At 37.2% G+C, this 19,027-nt stretch overlaps 1 protein-coding gene across 1 annotated transcript in view; it reads right to left on the bottom strand.

Annotated features, from left to right (window-relative positions):
- Nucleotides 1-18,312, bottom strand: part of TTC33 (tetratricopeptide repeat domain 33) — a 36,911-nt gene extending 18,599 nt beyond the window's left edge. The window contains exons 1-2 of the mRNA XM_050328734.1: nucleotides 18,249-18,312; nucleotides 17,837-18,065 (exon numbers count right to left, since the gene is read on the bottom strand). Coding sequence (XP_050184691.1) covers nucleotides 17,837-18,057 — 221 coding nt within the window. The 5' untranslated portion in view covers nucleotides 18,058-18,065; nucleotides 18,249-18,312. The remainder of the gene's footprint in view (nucleotides 1-17,836; nucleotides 18,066-18,248) is intronic.
- Nucleotides 18,313-19,027: the final 715 nt, after the last annotated feature.

Genomic DNA, 19,027 nt, shown 5'->3' with positions numbered 1-19,027 from the left:
GGCAAGTCAACAGTCTGATGCCCCCCTACTCACTACAGACCTTTCTGCCTAACCCATGAGCCAGCTGTTCACCCACTGCATGATGTGTTTATCCAGATGTGTGTTGGACATTTTGTCCAGAAGGATCCTGTGAGAGACAGTATCAAAAGCTTTACTGAAATCCAGAAAGATTTCATCCAGTGGCTTCCTTTGTTTAGCTAGGTGGGTTACCATGTCATAAAAATGAAAGCAGATTTGACAAGCAATAACACCCATTTGAATCTTAGGTCCCTTCAGAAAAAGGGATATGAAACCTAGCACTTCCAAAACAAAAATAACTTCTCTCAAAAATAACCACTCAAAAACAAGAATAAGACTCAAAAAAACCCCACAGATACATCCATTGGTGGTCTATGATGCTATAAGCCTTCTTCAGAAATCTCTGGTATTTACTCGAGTGGAGATTAATCCCAAACACCAGTTGGTTTGGGATTAATTAACCAGTTGGCTGTGGGCCTACTGACTATATAGCAGCTTTGCAGATAAAAGACTTGGGGGACAAGAAGCTGGGTGTGAGCCAGTAATGTGTCCTTGTGCCAAAGCAGCCCAACAGCATTCTGGGCTGCCTTAACATCACCAGCAGAGAGAGAGATAATGTGCCTTAACTCTGGTGAGACCACACATGGAGTGCTGGGTCCAGTTCTGAGCTGCCCAGTGTGACAGAGGCATGGACATCTCTGGATGAGTCCACCAATGAGCCATAAAGATGATTAGGGCTTGGAGCACCTGTCATATAAGGAGAGGCTAAGAGAAGTAGGACTATGCAACCTGGAGAAGGCAAGGCTCAAAAGGAATTTTACCAAGTTGCAAAATTACCCATTTGGAAGTGGGGCAGGGAGTAAGGAAGATGGAACCAGACTCTCCTCAGTCATGCCCAGTGACAGGACAAGAAGAAACAGGCAGAAACTGAAGCACAGAAAATTCTGTTTAAACATATTTTCTTCACTGGAGATATACAAAATGCAACTCAACAATGTCCTGGTGAGTCACTGTAGGTGACTTCACTTTGAGAAGGAGCTGAAGCAGAAAAATCTCTTAGTGTTCATTAGGATTATACAATACTAAAATATCAGCAAGGTTAGTGTTACATGATTTAAGATATGATTTTTTCTTGGCTAAATGAAAACAAATTTTAAGCAAAATATAATCTTAAAATAAATAGATGCAATAATGTTTAGATCTCTGGGATTACTACACAAATATATCTAATGTAATAGTAAAGAAGTCACAGAATATTAGTAATGGACATATCCTAATTTTGTAGATTACGAAATTAGTATTTCCAGAAAAATTAAAACCCTTATTTGTATATATATTGTAATTAAGCACCTAAAAAGTAACACAAAGCATTTAAGAAAAACTATCATATTTTGAAAAAATTACTATTTGAGTATACAGATAGTGTATAATTAATTTTATCTACCCCCAGTGATTTCAGTAAAGTAGTATATCTCACTACAGAAAAAAATTATACAGTTTTAATCAGAATTTAATTAGCATTTTCTCTTCTTTATTGCAAAGTCACAAAAATGAATAAATTATTGACAAAAGGATACATATCTGGAATTGCTTCAGCATAGAAGACCTGATGGATCTTGACAACTTTTATTTAACAGAGTATGAAATCCCATAGCTCCCCTACTGTACTAAAACTGCTCTCTTCAGACGTGCTACTGACGTGCTACAATCTGGGAGCTATAGAAACTTGGCACGTTTTTCTACAGCTTGCTAAACTTTTGAAACAAACATCTCATGCTTACACTTCACTTTTTCAACACCATTTCTGGGAAAACAGAACTCTTAAACAAAAAACTCTTAAACAAAATAATTTTAAAAATTCTCATTTCCAGAGAAAAAAAATATTTAATCTGAGGCTTCTGGGTTAAAAACAAAACCAAACCAAACAAACAAACAAACAAACACAACCAAAAAAGCCCAAACACTCAAGCTGCACAGAGATCAGTTTTTGAATCACATATACATAATGCTAGAAAGCATCACTGCAGCTCAGGCAGGATTTAGAGCTGAATAGTTTTACTCTAACAGGCTTCCCACAGTTGATGCTTCAGGAACAGTGAGACAGGACATGATCAGAGTGACACTGAAAATATCTGCAGATATACTGAAAAAGAGGAGATGGTATCAAATTTAGACAAAATGAGACTTATCTGCAGGAGAGAGGCAACGTACAGGAGTACAGTGTCAGGAGAAGGCATGAGGAAATATAAGTCCTGGGATTTCTTCGAGACTTGGACAGACACAATCAGATGTCATAGGAGAATGAGGACAAACATGGTTAGACAGAGCTAAGAAAGGGAAAGTAATTTTAAAAAAGAATTTGCCTAATTGTTGAACACTCGTATCATAGAGAATGAACACGAATGATGTGTGGCCATCAGCAACACCAGCTAGAACAATTTTAACCTAGCGCAGAGTCAAATTCAGACATCGTTGGAAGGTAGAGAAAAAGAGTACTAGGCAGTAATTATACAGAGGAAACAAAGAGAGAAATGAAAGTTAAAGCAGAAGTTGATTACAGGAACAAACTTCCCTTTTTAAGCTGGGACATGATGCAGGGCCAGACTGGGAGAAAAGATTCAAAAAACAGGTGAACGAGGAATAAAGGAGCATGAACATAACATGGCTTTTTTGTGTTTAACAACTTCAGATTTTTTTAAGCCAGTGTGTTTTTTAAAGTAAAATACTTCTGCTGTGGGTGGGGAGGGAGGTATAAAGAACTTTGTAGAAGCACCTACAGAAGAATAGTGCAGAAAGAGGCACAGGAAGTTGTTTGCTTAAACATGCAATGAAAATTCTTGTCCAAAGTTAGCGCCATACAGAACATTTAACCTCACTGGTAACTGTCATAAAACTGGTACATCTTACTATTGTGCTTCATGTGTTTAAAATGTTCTTTTGAAGTCTCAGCAACTTTCCAACTTTTTGTCATACAATTCTGACATTATTGATGAATCATCGTTACTTGCAGCTCAAAAGCATAGCTATTTTGTGGTCATTTCTGATTACTCACAGAGAAAACAACCGCTTAACTATCTACTAAAACTTCCAATAAAATGTTTTAATTTAACTGGTTCACTTAGGTGTGGTCACACTAACCTCCACAGGTAGAGAGCTACATGGCAATTCTTCAGTGGCACCTGACCATATATAATGTTTAACCCCACAGTAAAGGAGAGATAAACTAAGGCTTTGTTTAGTAATATGCAAGTTACTTGGTTTTTTTCCCTGAAACAAACTCGTTGCAACTACCCTTTGAGTAGGTAAACTATCCTAAATTGACAATGGAGTAAAACAGCACACACACAGCTAATGTACATAATTTCAAAGCTTAGGTATTCAGAGTTACTATTTTGCACATATCAGACCACTCATAATCAGGTCATTGACACCTGGACACTAGTAGTCTACAGAGTGAAAATAAGTCTGGTTTGTACAGATGAATCTTTATGCAGTAAATACAAAGTACTATTACATGTAAATCAGCTAATACCACAAAATTAAATAGCTACACCAATATTTAAAAAAGACTTATCTCTCTTAAGAACTTCCACTGAAGATGGGAAATACCATTTCATCATGTGCCAAAAAGCAATTACCACCTTTCATCACTCTAAACTACATGATCAAGTTCTTAACGTAAGTTCCATTCACTAGTTTCCTAATTTTAGTCCAGTAACACATGTATATGGCTATTTTTAATCACTGCATCTATTAAGAAAGTAGGGGTTTGAAACTACTTTGGTCAAAGAAAAAAGTATGAAATACTGGAGAAAGATAAACAAGTTCATACCAAAAAGCAAATATACACAAGCAAAAGCCACAGAACCAGGATTCTGATATCGTCTCTAACAGACAACTTCTCTCACAACTAAAATTAAGTGTTAATTTCCTCACACACAATATGAAAAGGTTGTCTCAAAAAATAATCATTTACTACTATGTCACAACTATCTTTTTTGAGACCCAGGAATGGAATATACTGCAGTAAATAATTTTAGCAACAAATGACAGAGGAAATGGAGAGTGAGCAGTGTCACTCCTGACAGTCTGTCATAATATGTCTTTTACAAATACATTTGATATTGAATTGTGAGCTGAGGGCTCTGCCGTCTTTGACTTATTCTATCCCATTCTTTACAATCTGGTCAATCACTGATTCATAGAGTCCACCCCACTCAGATATCTGTACTCATCTGTAAGGAGACAAGAAAATGTGCAAGACAAAGGCAACATATCCAGGTGCTAATCCAATCTCTTGGAGCTAACTGAAGACCACTTTTGTTCCTGTGCTCTGTACACTGGGCCATCAGTGCGTGCAGTTTCAGGGCTTTCTCCTCAAAGGGGGCTTTGGAAACAGGTATGTATGTGCCTATGGTTGAGTTGATTCTTAAACGTAACACTATTACTTCAGCTCTGACTGAAGAGAATTATATAACTGGTTAACAATCGAGATCAAAGCATGTATTTTTCTTTTTAAAAAAACTTTATATTCAGGGAAAAAAAGCAAGTAAGTTGCATATTACTAAACAAAGCCTTAGTTAAACATACCAATCACATGCAAAATTCTAGAAACTGGATGTTCTGCAGCTTTTTTTTTGGCCCTGCTGCAGAATCTCACTGGACTTGGCACTGCTACTTCATATTTTCCTCTCAAAACATGGATTTGATATAACTTACATAACAGAGAAATCTACTTACCTGCAGTAACATTACATCACTATAACTGTCAGAAACTCTTAAGAAATACATTGCTAATCATTTGTAGTAGTACTGAAAACTCAGTAGTGCCATTTTTAATTGAGAATGGCTCAAGTTCTCTCTACAAGCTGTTAATGAGGGTGTTATTCAGAGTGGAGGAAAACAACTGGAAGAAATTATGCTTTTTTCAATCAAATGATGGTTTTGCTGGTTTAGTTCTGTTATGAAAACCACACGACACTACTGCCACTGACTGCATACCTGATTAACTACAGATATATAGATTGCAGTGACAAGTATTTAGATTTTTACCATGTAAAAATTAAATACTACAGTATGGATAAACTTTTGACCTTAACAGAGAGACAAAAGAAATAAGCTTTTTCTACCTGTATTCTATTAATACCAACCTGTCAGGTAATTACAAAGTAGAACATAGAGATATGTAAAAATGTGTAACAGGTATAAAATGTGTACAAAAGTCTACAAATGTACAATCTTACTCAGCAGAGTCCAATATTTGAGAACAAATGAGCTAACCTTTCACCTGTATTTCTCCAATATCTATAGCTGCAAGTCATAGAACATACCTGTTTTTCTTGAACACACAGTAGAACAGTAATTTTTCTATTTAAAAGGGCAGTGTAAAAAACAGACTTGCTGATACAGAAGAAATGACAGCTGTATTCACATACTGTCATACTAGACTGTTTAAGGACAGAAATTGTCAAGACATTCCAAACCACTGAGAACTATTCTCAAACAAAAGAATGTTTAGTGTGCTGTATAACTGGTGTTCATTTAAGAACATTAAAAAAACCTAAATACTAATTACATTCATATAATTAAAAAAAAATCCAGTTTCAAATGCTTCTTTGTTCAGCATTAATATCAGATTAGACCACAACTGGTAAAAGAGATGACACATAAGAATCCCTCTACCAGGCTCTAGAAGTTGCTTTCCAACCATGTATAAACATGTGGGGTACTTCATTAAATACCTTGTAATTTAACATAGCATAATTAAAAAAGAGTATTGATTGTCATTTTTAAAGGTGAGAGCTCTGTAAGAGGCCAAAATAAACACTGACAAATAGGAGCCGCGGGGAAATTCACATTAAGAAGAGAAATACAAGTTTTATTGCCATTTCATTATTTAAGCAGTAAGAACAGAGTATCATAACCTTACAAGTTTCCTAAGAGAACTGTTTCAGTAAAATCAATACACTATTTTAGTATCCTAAACAAAAGCTGCAAATTAATATAAGTAACATTGCAATACCTATAATATTTAAAGTATTCACAGAGAAGTAACACATTTTTATTGCTGAAATGAATTTTTAAATACAAAGCTTTAGTTCCTCAAAATAGTTTCAACAGCAGTTCCTCTGAAAGCAGCAGGAAGGAAAATGTAGAAGAAAAACTGTTTGAAGCAATATTCTGATCTTGAGAATTATTTATTCAGACACCCCTTAGACACACAGTAATAGAGTGATGGGTATTATCTGTTTTGTTCTTAGCTGAGTAGGCATTTATTCCTTTTAACCTTTTAAATTTTTGTCCACAGATGGTTGACAGCTCGGTGTCTCTCATCTCATGTTATGATCCTGTTGATTCTCAGAAATCAGACATAGAAATTAATGCACGAAATCAACAGTTGTCAACAGTATAAAAAAAAAAAAATTCTCAGATTTAGATACCAGTACTCCTCTATCTTTCTCAAAATTACTAATTGCCAAAATATGATGCTCAGGGGTAGAGTATTAACACGACAAAACATTTAGGGAGAGATGATACACAAAAAGCAATAGTCTGCTCACTTTCTATTCTGATCAGTTCCATTTCATCCACTTGACATGCTCTTTTTATCTGTATTAAATAACGTAATTCCCCTTCATTTTCTTTCCCTCTATTACTTCTGGCCTCTTTAAAATGTCTGTTGATGTCAACATCACAGAATAATAATGACAAAAGTTACAGACAAAAACAGAGAAAAAGACATAAAGATAGGGAAAACATGTATTTCTCTATGGTATTTTGATACTTAAAAGGCAATTTTATTTTATTTTTCATGAAAGTTCCAGTAAGTTAGTAGGCAGGTACCCTATTAACCTTCCACATAGCTGAAGCTATTAGAAGGTATTGATGTCAAATGACTACAAAGTATTAATGCAAATACTAGTGAGCAAAAGCCATTTAGTCTCCTGAAATAAGTGAACTATAGATGTGCAATAAACAGAGCACTCTATCTACAAGGACATATGACTGTATGGAGACTAGATATCACCATCTAAGGAACTAAGGAAACTTAACATACTTCTAAATCTCAAGACAATAATGCAGCTCATCCACATGAAAGGGGCAAGAAGAGTGGGAACTCTCACTACCAGCACTACACCAAGTGGTGAGCTTCTGCTTCACTAGACAGAAATGTTCTGTGAAGGGTCAGAAGAGGTATGTTTGTCCTCCAATTACCAGGACAGAGCTAGTTAGTTACTTCCTATGCTGTTGTTTTTACTGACATGCAACCTTGCAGGAACCAATAGATTCAGGCTGCTGGTTTTTGTTGGCAGAGTTATTTTGCACACATATAGCAATGCCTGTCAAAAGAGAGTTAACAGCAAGAACTGTCTGAACTATTCACTTCATTTTCTCCCATATCACAGCATGAGATGAAAAATAAAACATTACAGATTCAACAGAACATTAAGATATCAGATGTTTTTATCTACATTAACTACTAGATAGGAATACTGCAGCCATTTTTCCACAGTATTCCATGCTCCTGAATCCCAATTTCTAAAATTAATCCTTTCTCTTATTTTATGACTCAAATTCTATGCTCTCCCGGGTAGGAAACACCTACAAATAATATTTTGAGTTCTGGTAGGTCGTTCCAATAAACTACCCATTTATTTACAACACAGTTTCAGAAAAGCAAACAGGGCAATGGACATGAGTTTGCTGTGATAACGAACAAGGTTGTAAAGTATCTGTGAACTGGAAGATCTTTTCACCTAGAGAAAAAAAAAAAAAACAAACAAAAAAGGAAGCAAAGCTTGATAGCTTTAGTGTTGCATTCTGGAGAAAGGATTCTTGCCTCAGTTATAAAAATATGCCCTTAAACATATATTCTTTACTACCTTCTCTCTTTAAAAATTCTGATAAGATAAACACAATTAAGTCTGACTTAAAAAAAGTCTTCTATCTCTACAATTCCTCTTCCTGAATTTAACAAAAGCTACCATCTACAAACCCTAACAGCACTAATGAATTTTCTTTAGACCAAGAAATATACTCACTTTGGTAGATTTTTTTCCAGTATTGCTCAATATTTGAGATTTTGCTCTCTCAACCTCAATTTATGATCAGAATATGATGACCAAAACCAAATAACTCTGACAACCTCACAATCAGTTAAACTATATTAAAAAAACAATAAATTACACAGAAAAAGAGAGCCAGGTTACAGATTTTTTGTTACAAAATGCTCAGGGTAATTACTTATACAAGTAATTTGCAGAGTGCTTCCTTAGGTTTTATTACAGTGATTTATTCAGTAAATTAATTAGAATATTTTAATATTTATTATTCTAATTTTATATTAATTTCTTTCATTTTGTATGTCAACAACGCTCCTAAATTTTTTTTCAGTATTGTTTGGAGTTCCTTTCTCACTTTTGAACACCACAAAAGAAATCAGCTACTAAAATAAATAACTTCTCAAACCTTGTTCATTCAATTCCACCCACAATACAGAAAGTATTGGAAATCCGCCACATTTCTGAAAGGCAAATACAAATATCTTCAAATGACTCTGCAACTTTCTATTAAGTCAGTCCTGAAAAGTTGTCCTGCACTTTCCTTACCTCAGTCCCCTCCCTTGTCCCTGGTTTGCATCAGTATAAAAGCTCCTGCTTCTTGAACCAAGTCAACAGTCTGAACCTGGTTATGACCTGTCCTAATACTAGTTTGTTTGAAAACACCAAGCAGCAACCAGAAACAGACTATTTCTCAGCTAGGTTTCTTCTCCAGTCCTGTGACAAATTGGTACTATGAGCTGTCTCCCCCAAGAGTAAAACAAAAAAAATGAGACCATAGTAAAGTGGCAGAAATAAAAGGACAGGACTGTTGGGTCACATTGATCCCAACTCCGATCAGCACAACCAGTGACAGAACTGCAACCTCGGACAACCAAAGCTATGCAGCATGTACACCAGCCCTTGCTTTCAGTTAACTCATCCCTGACATAATTTAACAATTGTCTACAAAATTACTACATCATTGACTCCCATGTAAATAAATCAACAAGACAAAAAAAAACAATACACAGGCAACATACACAATAAATTAAGTTCTTAAAAATTTGATGACCCTGAAATACAAATTTAATAATATATAAATAATAAAATCTATTATATTATACATAAATAATAGAAATTTGATTACTGTACAGGACCCGCCCAAGCAATTATTCTTGTGGTAGTACATTATGTTGTGAAGTCAACTCTTTAACAATCATCACTCCTACAAAACCAAATATTTCCACAATGTAAAACAAGAATGTACCATTCTAAATTTTCCCCACCTGCTATTTGAACTAAACCTTCCAAAGACCCTGCTGAACAAGATGTTGTTCCTAGAGAATTTTTATTCTGAGTCTTTACTGCCAAGCATCCTTTTCAGTTTAAGGATACCTTCACAATATGCCCTAAGAGGTGGAGGATACCATTTAGGAAACTAGAAAACAAGCTGACATATACATAGAAACCGAGATCTTCGTAACAAAACACAATGCCATATCCTACTTCCTTAGAAAATTCCTAAACCACATGCTGATGGGCAATTATAATCCCTTAAATTCGGTACATTTTAATTTTAGAAGATATGGACAACAGATACACATCATGTTCAATAAGGATCAGGCAAAGGATACTGAATTACTGTTTCGAAATTAAATTCCATGAACCATAGAGACAGTTAAAACAAAGGCAGTGGACGGGAATATTATCTTTGTCAGCAACAATGACTAGACTTTAGGAACAACTGGACTAAAGATATTAAATTAGGAAACCACTTAATTTTTTCCCTGCAGCTTCCCCTATGAAGGGAAATAATATTATGAAAAAATTATTTCTAAATTCAAAGGGTTTATTATTCAAGTAAAAGCAAATAGAGGTATTTAACAGTAGATCTAAACAATAAACAAAACCACAAAACTGTAATTTTAAAAAAATGAGATACAATCCTATTCTACAGTATCCACCTTGCAATACATGGTATCATTAATACCGGGAGTTCTATGAAGGATATGGAAAAGGCCCCAGATTGTATTTCTCTGTAAAAACTGCTTATACTGTTAATGTAAATTACTAGGTTTTGCTAAGTGGTTTTACACTAGGTATATAAACAATAGAATTGTCTACATTTAAAAGCTGTGATATTAGAATATCTAACTGAAGTTACAGGCAAAATCTCTTAGTACAAGTCAGAAACATGTTCTTTAATCTGCTGGAGAGACTTTTGCACTCAGGTATTAACGTGACCCTCTAGCTGCCATCTACCAGTACAGACCTGCTAGTAGAGATTGGTTTTTGCAGGATGGTAATAGTCTTGGTTATACTGTCACCATATCTACTATTTTAAAAGACAATCCCTGTCCTAGTTTATCACAGTAATATGCAGCAACACAAAGGGAATGAGGACAGTTTCAGGAATCAATCCAGCTGTGAGAGAAACTCAACAGTGAAACACTTCACCTCAACACAGCACTTAGAGGAAACAAAAGTGCATCACTTGTACTCTGATACATAAACCCATTGTCCCTCATATGCAGCAAAAGGTTGTAAATGCTGATGTCAGAAAATACCTTAAAGACTGGTGGTATACCCACATTAGATTCAAAGAAAATCACAGACTCTAAGAAGAAGTAAAAAAAAGTGGAATTAATTACTCTATTTTTGTACAATTTACAAGGCTAGAAATATGCTAGCACATGTGCTTTCACAATTTTAATTTTTCAAGCACAGCCATGATAATGAGTGACAAAAAACTGAAGTACAAGGGGAGGTTTTAAGTAGACAGACACATTTTCAAAGAATTCATTTAAAAGAAACACTACATAGCAGATGTCAAGTGAATATAACAGGTTTCAACTTACAAGATTCTGTAAATTATATTTCACACACAGAAGGAACAGACCCTCTAAACTTAAATCCAAAACCAGGTAACACAAACTATCCTTCACCTCCAAACAAGTACAAGCAGTTAGGCCCAATTTCCCCTCACCTAAGTTTAGGTCCCTCACCTGAAGTGGTCACAGGACGACTTCAGCCACGCTGCAGCCCCAGAGGTTGTACCTGCACTAAGATGCTCACGGTTCCAAGGAACATTCCTGGATACTGGCATCTGAGCAGCACCACTCCCAGCTGTAGAGTGGTCCTTGGCATGGCTGTGGACAACCCTCTCCCAGTTTGTCCACAGTCACCCAGTTCAGGAAAGCAAAAGCACCAAAAAATGGTCCTAGTACATGTGCAAAGTACCCATGGGACTAACAGGGAGCAACAGGAACCTCCAAATTGCAATTTAAGGTCTTAAGTGAGATGAGGTTTGTCAATACCTCCTTCTCCTTATATTATCAAGCAACCTTAAATGAATAATGATTCATATCTTGGTTGACAACAATAACTGCCTAAAGTTACACAGGATGATGCATAGGCATCCATTACATTGTGCTTTCTCTTGAGGAAAATACAAATAGATGTGTGTGTACATATATAAACGATTCTACAGTCTACAGCTGTTCCACAAATATTCCTTCTGCTTCTCTTTACAAATACATATCTACAAAAATACACACACATTCAAATACAGATGGATCATGTGACGTCGTACTTCAACATCCTGAAGAAACAATAATTCTAACAGAAAGATACTCTCAAAATCATTCAAACTCTGTGCACACACTCTCAGAAAAATCTGCACTAAATTAGTAACAATTTCATAACTGAACTCCTGCTTTGCCAAATAATAACCAGCTGTTAGGAAATAATGTTTTCCAGAATAAAAAAAAAAAAGCCAATTTAAAGATAAATTACAACTTAAACAAAATGAACTACTTTAACAGTCTGCAAAGAACTACCTCCTCAATGAGAGGAGATGCATCACCAGGAAGCAACAACTCTATCAGTAAGTGGCAAAAACCAATAGAAACAGCAATAAAAATTAACTTAGATAAAAATGACGTATTTCTTCACACAGCAGTTTACACGAGGGTGTTAAACACTACAAAGCACTCTCCGCACTCTTTTTTATTCTGTAGAAAGGTTATGAGGTCTGAAAAACAATCTGTATGTTCTGACTAGTAAGAGGGTAGTTGTAACATGCTTTCTCCAAAAAACAAAGGTACAAAGTCCATACTTGTTCAGCCTTTTCTATTTCAGCTCATGTGTTCTGCACTCAAGACTTCCAGCTTACACACCCTCAGGCTCTTTAGTGAGCGTCCCAAGTGTGAGGCATTCTCAAGGAATTGTAACAGAAAGGAAGTTTTATACAGACACAAAATAGTCATGCTAAACACTGGAAGACATTAAAGTGTGATCAGGTATTTGACTAGAACTCATGACAATTTTTAATCAAGCCCCTATTCACACTGTACATTTTTACTTACAGTGCAAAATCTACTTATTTTCTCTTTGTTTTTGCATGACTGACCCTAGAAAACTCTTAACGTAATTGAAGATAATAATTACTGATACTAAAAAGTTTCATTTTGTTTGAAGAACACCGATACTGGTAATTCACTCTGAAGGAGGTAAGCACTATATATACCTGCTAATTATTCCTGGTATGCAAATTACATCCAGACTGATACCAGTTAATTTCAGCCTACAAGGAACAGTAGGAGTGAGTACTTAGTACATTCTGCTAGTTTAATCACAAGCCTTTTCCAGTGATTTCTCCTACACTTCATCATAAAAATCAAAACTCTGTAGGGTTTTCAGATTAATCTTATGGAAGCATCAACATTCCCAATACACTATACCCAGCAGCCTAAGAGAATTTTAGACTTTATTCTAGGAGCCACAAATAAGAGTTTGTAGATTCCCAGATTATCTACTGAATCAATCCTTTTGATTTTTTAACTTTTTGAAATACATATTTGCTTTAAATGAGGTCAGTTGGCAGATGGAGATAGTAAGAAGGAAGAGCAAACTGTAATTTTTTAAATTTCTTTGTGTCTGTAGTTTTAATGGGATATATTTACAGAATGGCCAAGACTGGAATGAACCTCTATAGATCATCTAGTCAAATCACCCTGCTCAAATCAGGGTCACATGAAGGAGGTTGCTCCAGTGGCATTCTGCCCAGTGCGTTCCTAGTATCAGCAACGATGGAAAATCTATGCCTTTCCCTGAACAATCTGTCATCTCTCAGGTTGGCCAAGCATAATTGCACCTTTGCTAATCAATTCCAGCTACTCCCAATAACCTTCTTGTACTTCCCACAATTCAGAATGGTTTCCAGAATAATTTGTTCCTATACATAGCTTTATGGTTGATTGGCCTAAAAGTTCCTGAATCCTCCTTCTTTCCCTTCATGAAGGTAAGGAGTGATCTTTGCTTTCTAGCAGCTCCCAGGAGCTGTCATGACCTTTCAAATGCAGCTGAAGTCTTTGTGATGACATCAACCAACTCCCTCAGCACTTCAGGATGCACCCCATCAGGTCCCATGAACTTCTATGCATCACTTTTATCCAAACATTTCACAGTCTAACTCACCTCCAGCCAGGGCAAGTCTTCCTTTCACCAGACCTTCCATAAGGTCTCATGGTCCGGAGTTCCTGAGGGCAAGTCTTATAAGTAAAGGCCTAGGCAAAGAAGACAGCGAGTGCCTCTGCCTGTTCTGCATCATTTATCACTCCATTTCTTACCCCATTCAATAGAGGACCCACATTTTTCATTTTCCTTTTGCTACTGATACATCTGTAGAAGCTCTTTTTCTTTTGCCCTTCACATCCCTCCCTGGATTCAACTCCAGGTGGGCATTGGCTTTCCCAACCCCATCACTGTGTATTCAGGTCTTCCTGCATCACACAACTCTGCTCCCACATCTTGCACATTTCCATTCTAAGTTTGGATTTTCTCAGGAGCTTCCTGTGCATCCATGCAGGACTTTCATTCACCTTGTCTTGACATTAGAATGAATATTTCTTGAGTTTACAGGAATAACTTGAAATAAATGTCACTAGTTCTTCTGGATCCCTCTTCTCTCTAACATACCCCACTTTTCCTAGGCTACTCCATAATGTAACTAAGCCTATTAAGCTGCTGAAATGTTTCCGCCAAAGGTAGCTGTTGGATCTTCTAGGAAACCTCTTTATTAGCACTATATTATGTAAGTAACATCAGTTTTATTGATTGAAAACTGAAAGGCAATTTCAGTGTAATGATCTCTGTCCTTTGCGTTAGTTGCATCAAAATGAACAACCAATATAATCTGAAAGCAATTTTATTACTTTAACACTTTCATAACTCATTAGTAAACATGCACTTATAATAACCTAAATCTGAAAGACACAGGCAAATGGAACAAATACAAGAGTTAAAAGAGCATGATGGAAGGCTTTTCAACTTTATTTAATTAGGTGTTATTCCTCTGCTCTATTTGCTAAACATATTTTTTCAGTGACTCTTGATTTACCACCACACTGAAGATACTTTTTAAAGGTATGAGCTTCATCATCTAACATCTTAAAATGTCTAGTGAGAAAGAAAGAGTCAATTACAGCACATATAGCTAAAACATATGTTGGAGTTACGCTGGCATGAGCATCAGAAGAAGTCTCAGCTGCTAAAATGTGGGAAAAAACGACCCTCCAGAAAAGTCCAATTTTTTTCAGTAGATTAGAAAAATAAGCATTTCTAAAAAATTAATCCCTCTAGAAAAATAAACCGTTTCATGAAAATTGACTCATTATCTGGCATGTTCACTGCACTTTGACATGCCCTTATTTAATTTGCTGCTGCAAAAGCTAAAAGAGTTAAACCTTATTAATCAGTATAATTTATACATCAAGTGACAAAGTGACACAAATATTTATTTTAATATAGGTGAATCCCTAATGTAAGTGTTCCAGTTGATAACATGACTTTCCCAATAGAGATGAAGTTGTGGTTTTTTTAGCAATATGGAGTGTATATCATCAGAAGCAAGAGCAGTATTAACTTCTATTTAGCAAAACTGAAAAATTAAATGCAAATCCATAAGAATTTAAACCAAATAGTGTCTATTTCCAACAGAAATTCTGCACTTCTTCAGGCCACACTGAGAAGAACTCTATCGCCACTTACTGGGCAGATACGGGAGTTCACGGTTTGAAAACAGCACAGGGGGATGATTGCAAAGCTACCAGAGTGAATAGGCAACTCACTTATACTGAGGATACTAGTCCGACAGAAATTTTTCGTCTTGCTGTTAGCTCTCACATGCCATATGCTTGAGAACATTATACTTCCCTATTTAACCTCACCTAAACCCTTTATTTTATTCACCGTTGTGTGGCCATAGTCGAAGACTTCCCTACCTACCAGTCAAAATACACTGTAATGATAATTTCTGTGTTCAAAATAACTGAACACATGAACTTATGTTAGATTTAAAACAGTGTAGGGCTATCAACACAAAAAAACTCACCTGGATTGTGTTTTTTGTGGGTTGGTTTGGTTTTGCTTTTTTGGTTGGGGTTTGTTTTGGGGTTTTATTGGTTCAATGTGTATGGACACATCCATACTGACGTCTCAAGCCAGCAGCATTTCAAGTTTCATATAAGCAAAATAATTTTCTCCTCTGGAATATTCTCCATTCTTTCCACCAGCAGACAATATTCTGTTCACAGAAATCACAGAATATCCTGAGTTGGAAGGGATCCACAGGGATCATCAGCTCCTGGCCCTGCTAAAGACAGCCCCAAGAATCAATGTGTTTGTTCCCGAAAGACTGTGTATATGTTTGTACATATTTGTTTAATTACTCCTCATACCTAAAAAAACCATACAAATACGACACTTCTTCCACATGTCTGCCTTTTCTTGCTGTTCTGACAAAATCACTCATTCACAAGCCATCTTCAAAACTTCGTACTTAGCAAGTTTCTAGATCATTCTAAACCATGTTTTTCACAAAAACAGATCCACTGTGACAATCAACGTAGTCTAACACCTTTTTCTGGTTGTCTCCTAATCTTTCCTTCCATCCACACAAAGACTAAAATATGCATCAGAAACTGTTGTCATCATCACCATTTCTCTTCTGTGTGTCTATCTGTCTCAGCTTCATGGGTTCATGCACGCACATTACAGCAAGTACAAACACCCTTCAAAGCTGAGCTTCAAGGCTCCATCGAGGCTGAAAACCCCCAGAGTGCCACCAACAGAAAAATAAGATGAACAGACTTACACCATATAAAGGTGGTAATCACTATTTTAGCTAAGTAATAGTAGGCCCACTTACAAAATTCACCTTTAATCGTATCAATTTTTGCCATGCACATTACCTCTGAGTCTCTCTTCTACAAGAAATGAAGTTGAATTTATTACCTTCCATTCTTTCATTTATTTAGCCTCTTGCTTCTTCACAAGTCTGTTTTCTTTTTGAATTCCCTTATCTCCGCTCCACAAGTAACACCAACTAAGAACCAACCTTTGTCAGTCTCTAATGGTCACTCTTTGTCTTTCTTCTGAGTTTCTTCAGAGGAAGAGATACCATCTTTTTACCTAAATGCTACACAATTCAACTCGAATCTTTCCTTAACTGTTACTACACTTTATTATTTCAAGAAATAATACTTAAAAGTATTTAATTATGTCTGATTATGTTGTACAAATGTATATTCAAGAAACAGACCACATAAACCTGAACACAACTACAGCAACCACTTCCGACCAGACAGGATAAACATTCCTTTCAGTCTGCTTCCTCAAGTTCCCTGTAAAGGTATATTAACTGTTCCACCTGTTTAAGTAATAAAAGTCTCATGTAAGTTTAGCCTCCAACCAATGTGATTTATTTTTTTTTAGAGAGAAGAATCTGTCTGAAAGTTATGTAGCCCAGCAGCACCGTATCACCATAATTGCCTGAACTGTACAGAGCGTGCTAGAGTAATTAATGGAAATAACAATTCTAAGTAAGAACTTCTGTTAAGCCTCAAGTACAAACGTTAACTTTTCTCTCATAACAGTTACAAACCAATCAGAGCTTCTCAGTAGTTCTTCAAAGCATTTTTGATGAGATGTAGTTTTCACTAAGTTTACAAGAAATCCTTATGGATGGGTCAAGCTTTTGTATTGTTTTCTAACTGACAGGTAATGGAGAACTCCATTTCTAAGACCAACTGAAGATATTAAAAGCACCAAAACCTACCTGCTGCTCAGTATTTCCCTGCCCTAAACCACATCTACAACAGATTATTTGTCGCTGCTCAAGAGATTTACTGCACTTTACGTAATACACCAAAAAAACCCAAAAAAACCCACTAAAATCCACTGAGAAAAAATATACAATATCCAAAGCAAAATACAGGCAGAGCAACTCCCTGAATCTGACTTTCGAAAAGCATTAGCAGATTAACAGTGCATTAGCAGATTAACAGTGCATAACTGTGCAGTATTTGCCTGGGCACTGTACACATTCAAAACAGGCTTACCCTCAGTAAGAGAAAACACAGATTTTCAAGAGTAGCTAAAGCATTACTTACGGTATGGTTTATCTCTCTGCATCTTATTTACCCTTTCAACTTTCAGATCCAACCAGTTTTTCATCTCTTGCCTTCTTTTTTGTTGTTGTTGTTATGAGAACACAACACAAAAATAAAATGGAAGATAGACTTCATTTCAGGGCTGACACCACCACTAAAGGCAACAACTTATTTAGTACCACACAGTACAGGCAGAATGTAACTATCACTTTTTAGAATTTGAAAAATATGAATGCAAATACTAGCAAATTACCTACAGTTTAGAGAAGGGATTAAAATATTATGTAGTACTTATTCAGTAAAAGAGTAAAACAACATCAGTACCTCCTGTTTTCAGCCAAATCTGCACCTTCATCCTTGAGCTCCTTACTTTTCTTTACACAGTCTTCTAAGAGAATTTCCTTTCTTCTTTTAGTTGCGTGCACCCAGTTAGCATCATCATCGCCAACCAGATCCTTCTCATCCGCAGCTTCTGCTTCAAATTGCTGAGAAGTGGCTCTTGAAACTTTCTCACCGATCTTTCTCTTCCAACCAAAAGAAGCCATTTGGAGAACTGGAGAAAAAAAAGGTTAGGTAAGGTTAGATAACGAAGCTTTTAAGTACACAGGATACAAAACACACCTCACTGCTCTCGATCCCAGAGCGGTAAAGTGGAGCAGACTGGCAGCCCCCCTGCCCACGGCTTCACCACAGGTGTTAATGAGGGCAGCCCCGTCTGGAGCCCCAGCGCCGTTACCTGCGGCTCCCGCCGGGAAATTCCCCCCAGCTGGAAGTACCGTGCCAGCCGTAACCCAGCGGCAGGAAGCGGAAAGGCGGGGCGGCAGCGGCAGGAACACAGGAGAAGGGAGAAAGGAAGGGAAGGAAGGCCTGCGGCAACTAGCGACAGCCGGGAGCTGTAGTTCGCCGAAGGGCGGCCGCGGCTCGGGGTGTCAGTGCCTGTGAAATCCCCGTGCCTGAGGCTCCCAGGAGTAAAGGAGCCCCTGCGGCGGGCCGGCTGTTCCCCGCTCCTGCCGGGATGCATGTGCGGACGGGGCAGCGCCGGGCAGCGGAGCGCGGGGGAAAGGGCGGAGGGGCGATAACACTTGTCCCTGTAGGAAGCAGGCGTTCCTGATGCCCGAGTGCCGCAGGGGGACGGGCGGGGGCCGGGAATGGCCACCTCGGCAGCACCGACTGCGCCTGGGCCAGCGCTCACCCCCCGCGGGCAGGCGGCTCCCGCCGGGATAGACCACAAGGAAAAGTGACCAGGGCTGATAAGGAAGGGGTTTAACTCTAAACGGATTTAAAAAAAAAAAAAAAAAAAAAAAAAAAAAAGGCTGCAGGGTTTAAAACTGCTCCCAAGTTACAGCGACAAATACCGAGGCAAAAGCCTCACCCCCGGTGCGTGGAAAGGGCAGACAAGGGGAGTCACCGCAGGGGGGCAAAAGGCAGCTTTTACACTGAGTATTCAGTGTCCCTCCCACCAAAAATTCCTTTTCCGCACCGAAAGGGTTTACAGGATCTAGGGGAAAATAGGAC

Source organism: Myiozetetes cayanensis, unplaced genomic scaffold (assembly GCF_022539395.1).
Source record: "Myiozetetes cayanensis isolate MyiCay16 unplaced genomic scaffold, myiCay2020 scf4, whole genome shotgun sequence".
Classification (NCBI taxonomy): domain Eukaryota; kingdom Metazoa; phylum Chordata; class Aves; order Passeriformes; family Tyrannidae; genus Myiozetetes; species Myiozetetes cayanensis.
This window is presented reverse-complemented; position numbering and strand designations above follow the sequence as displayed.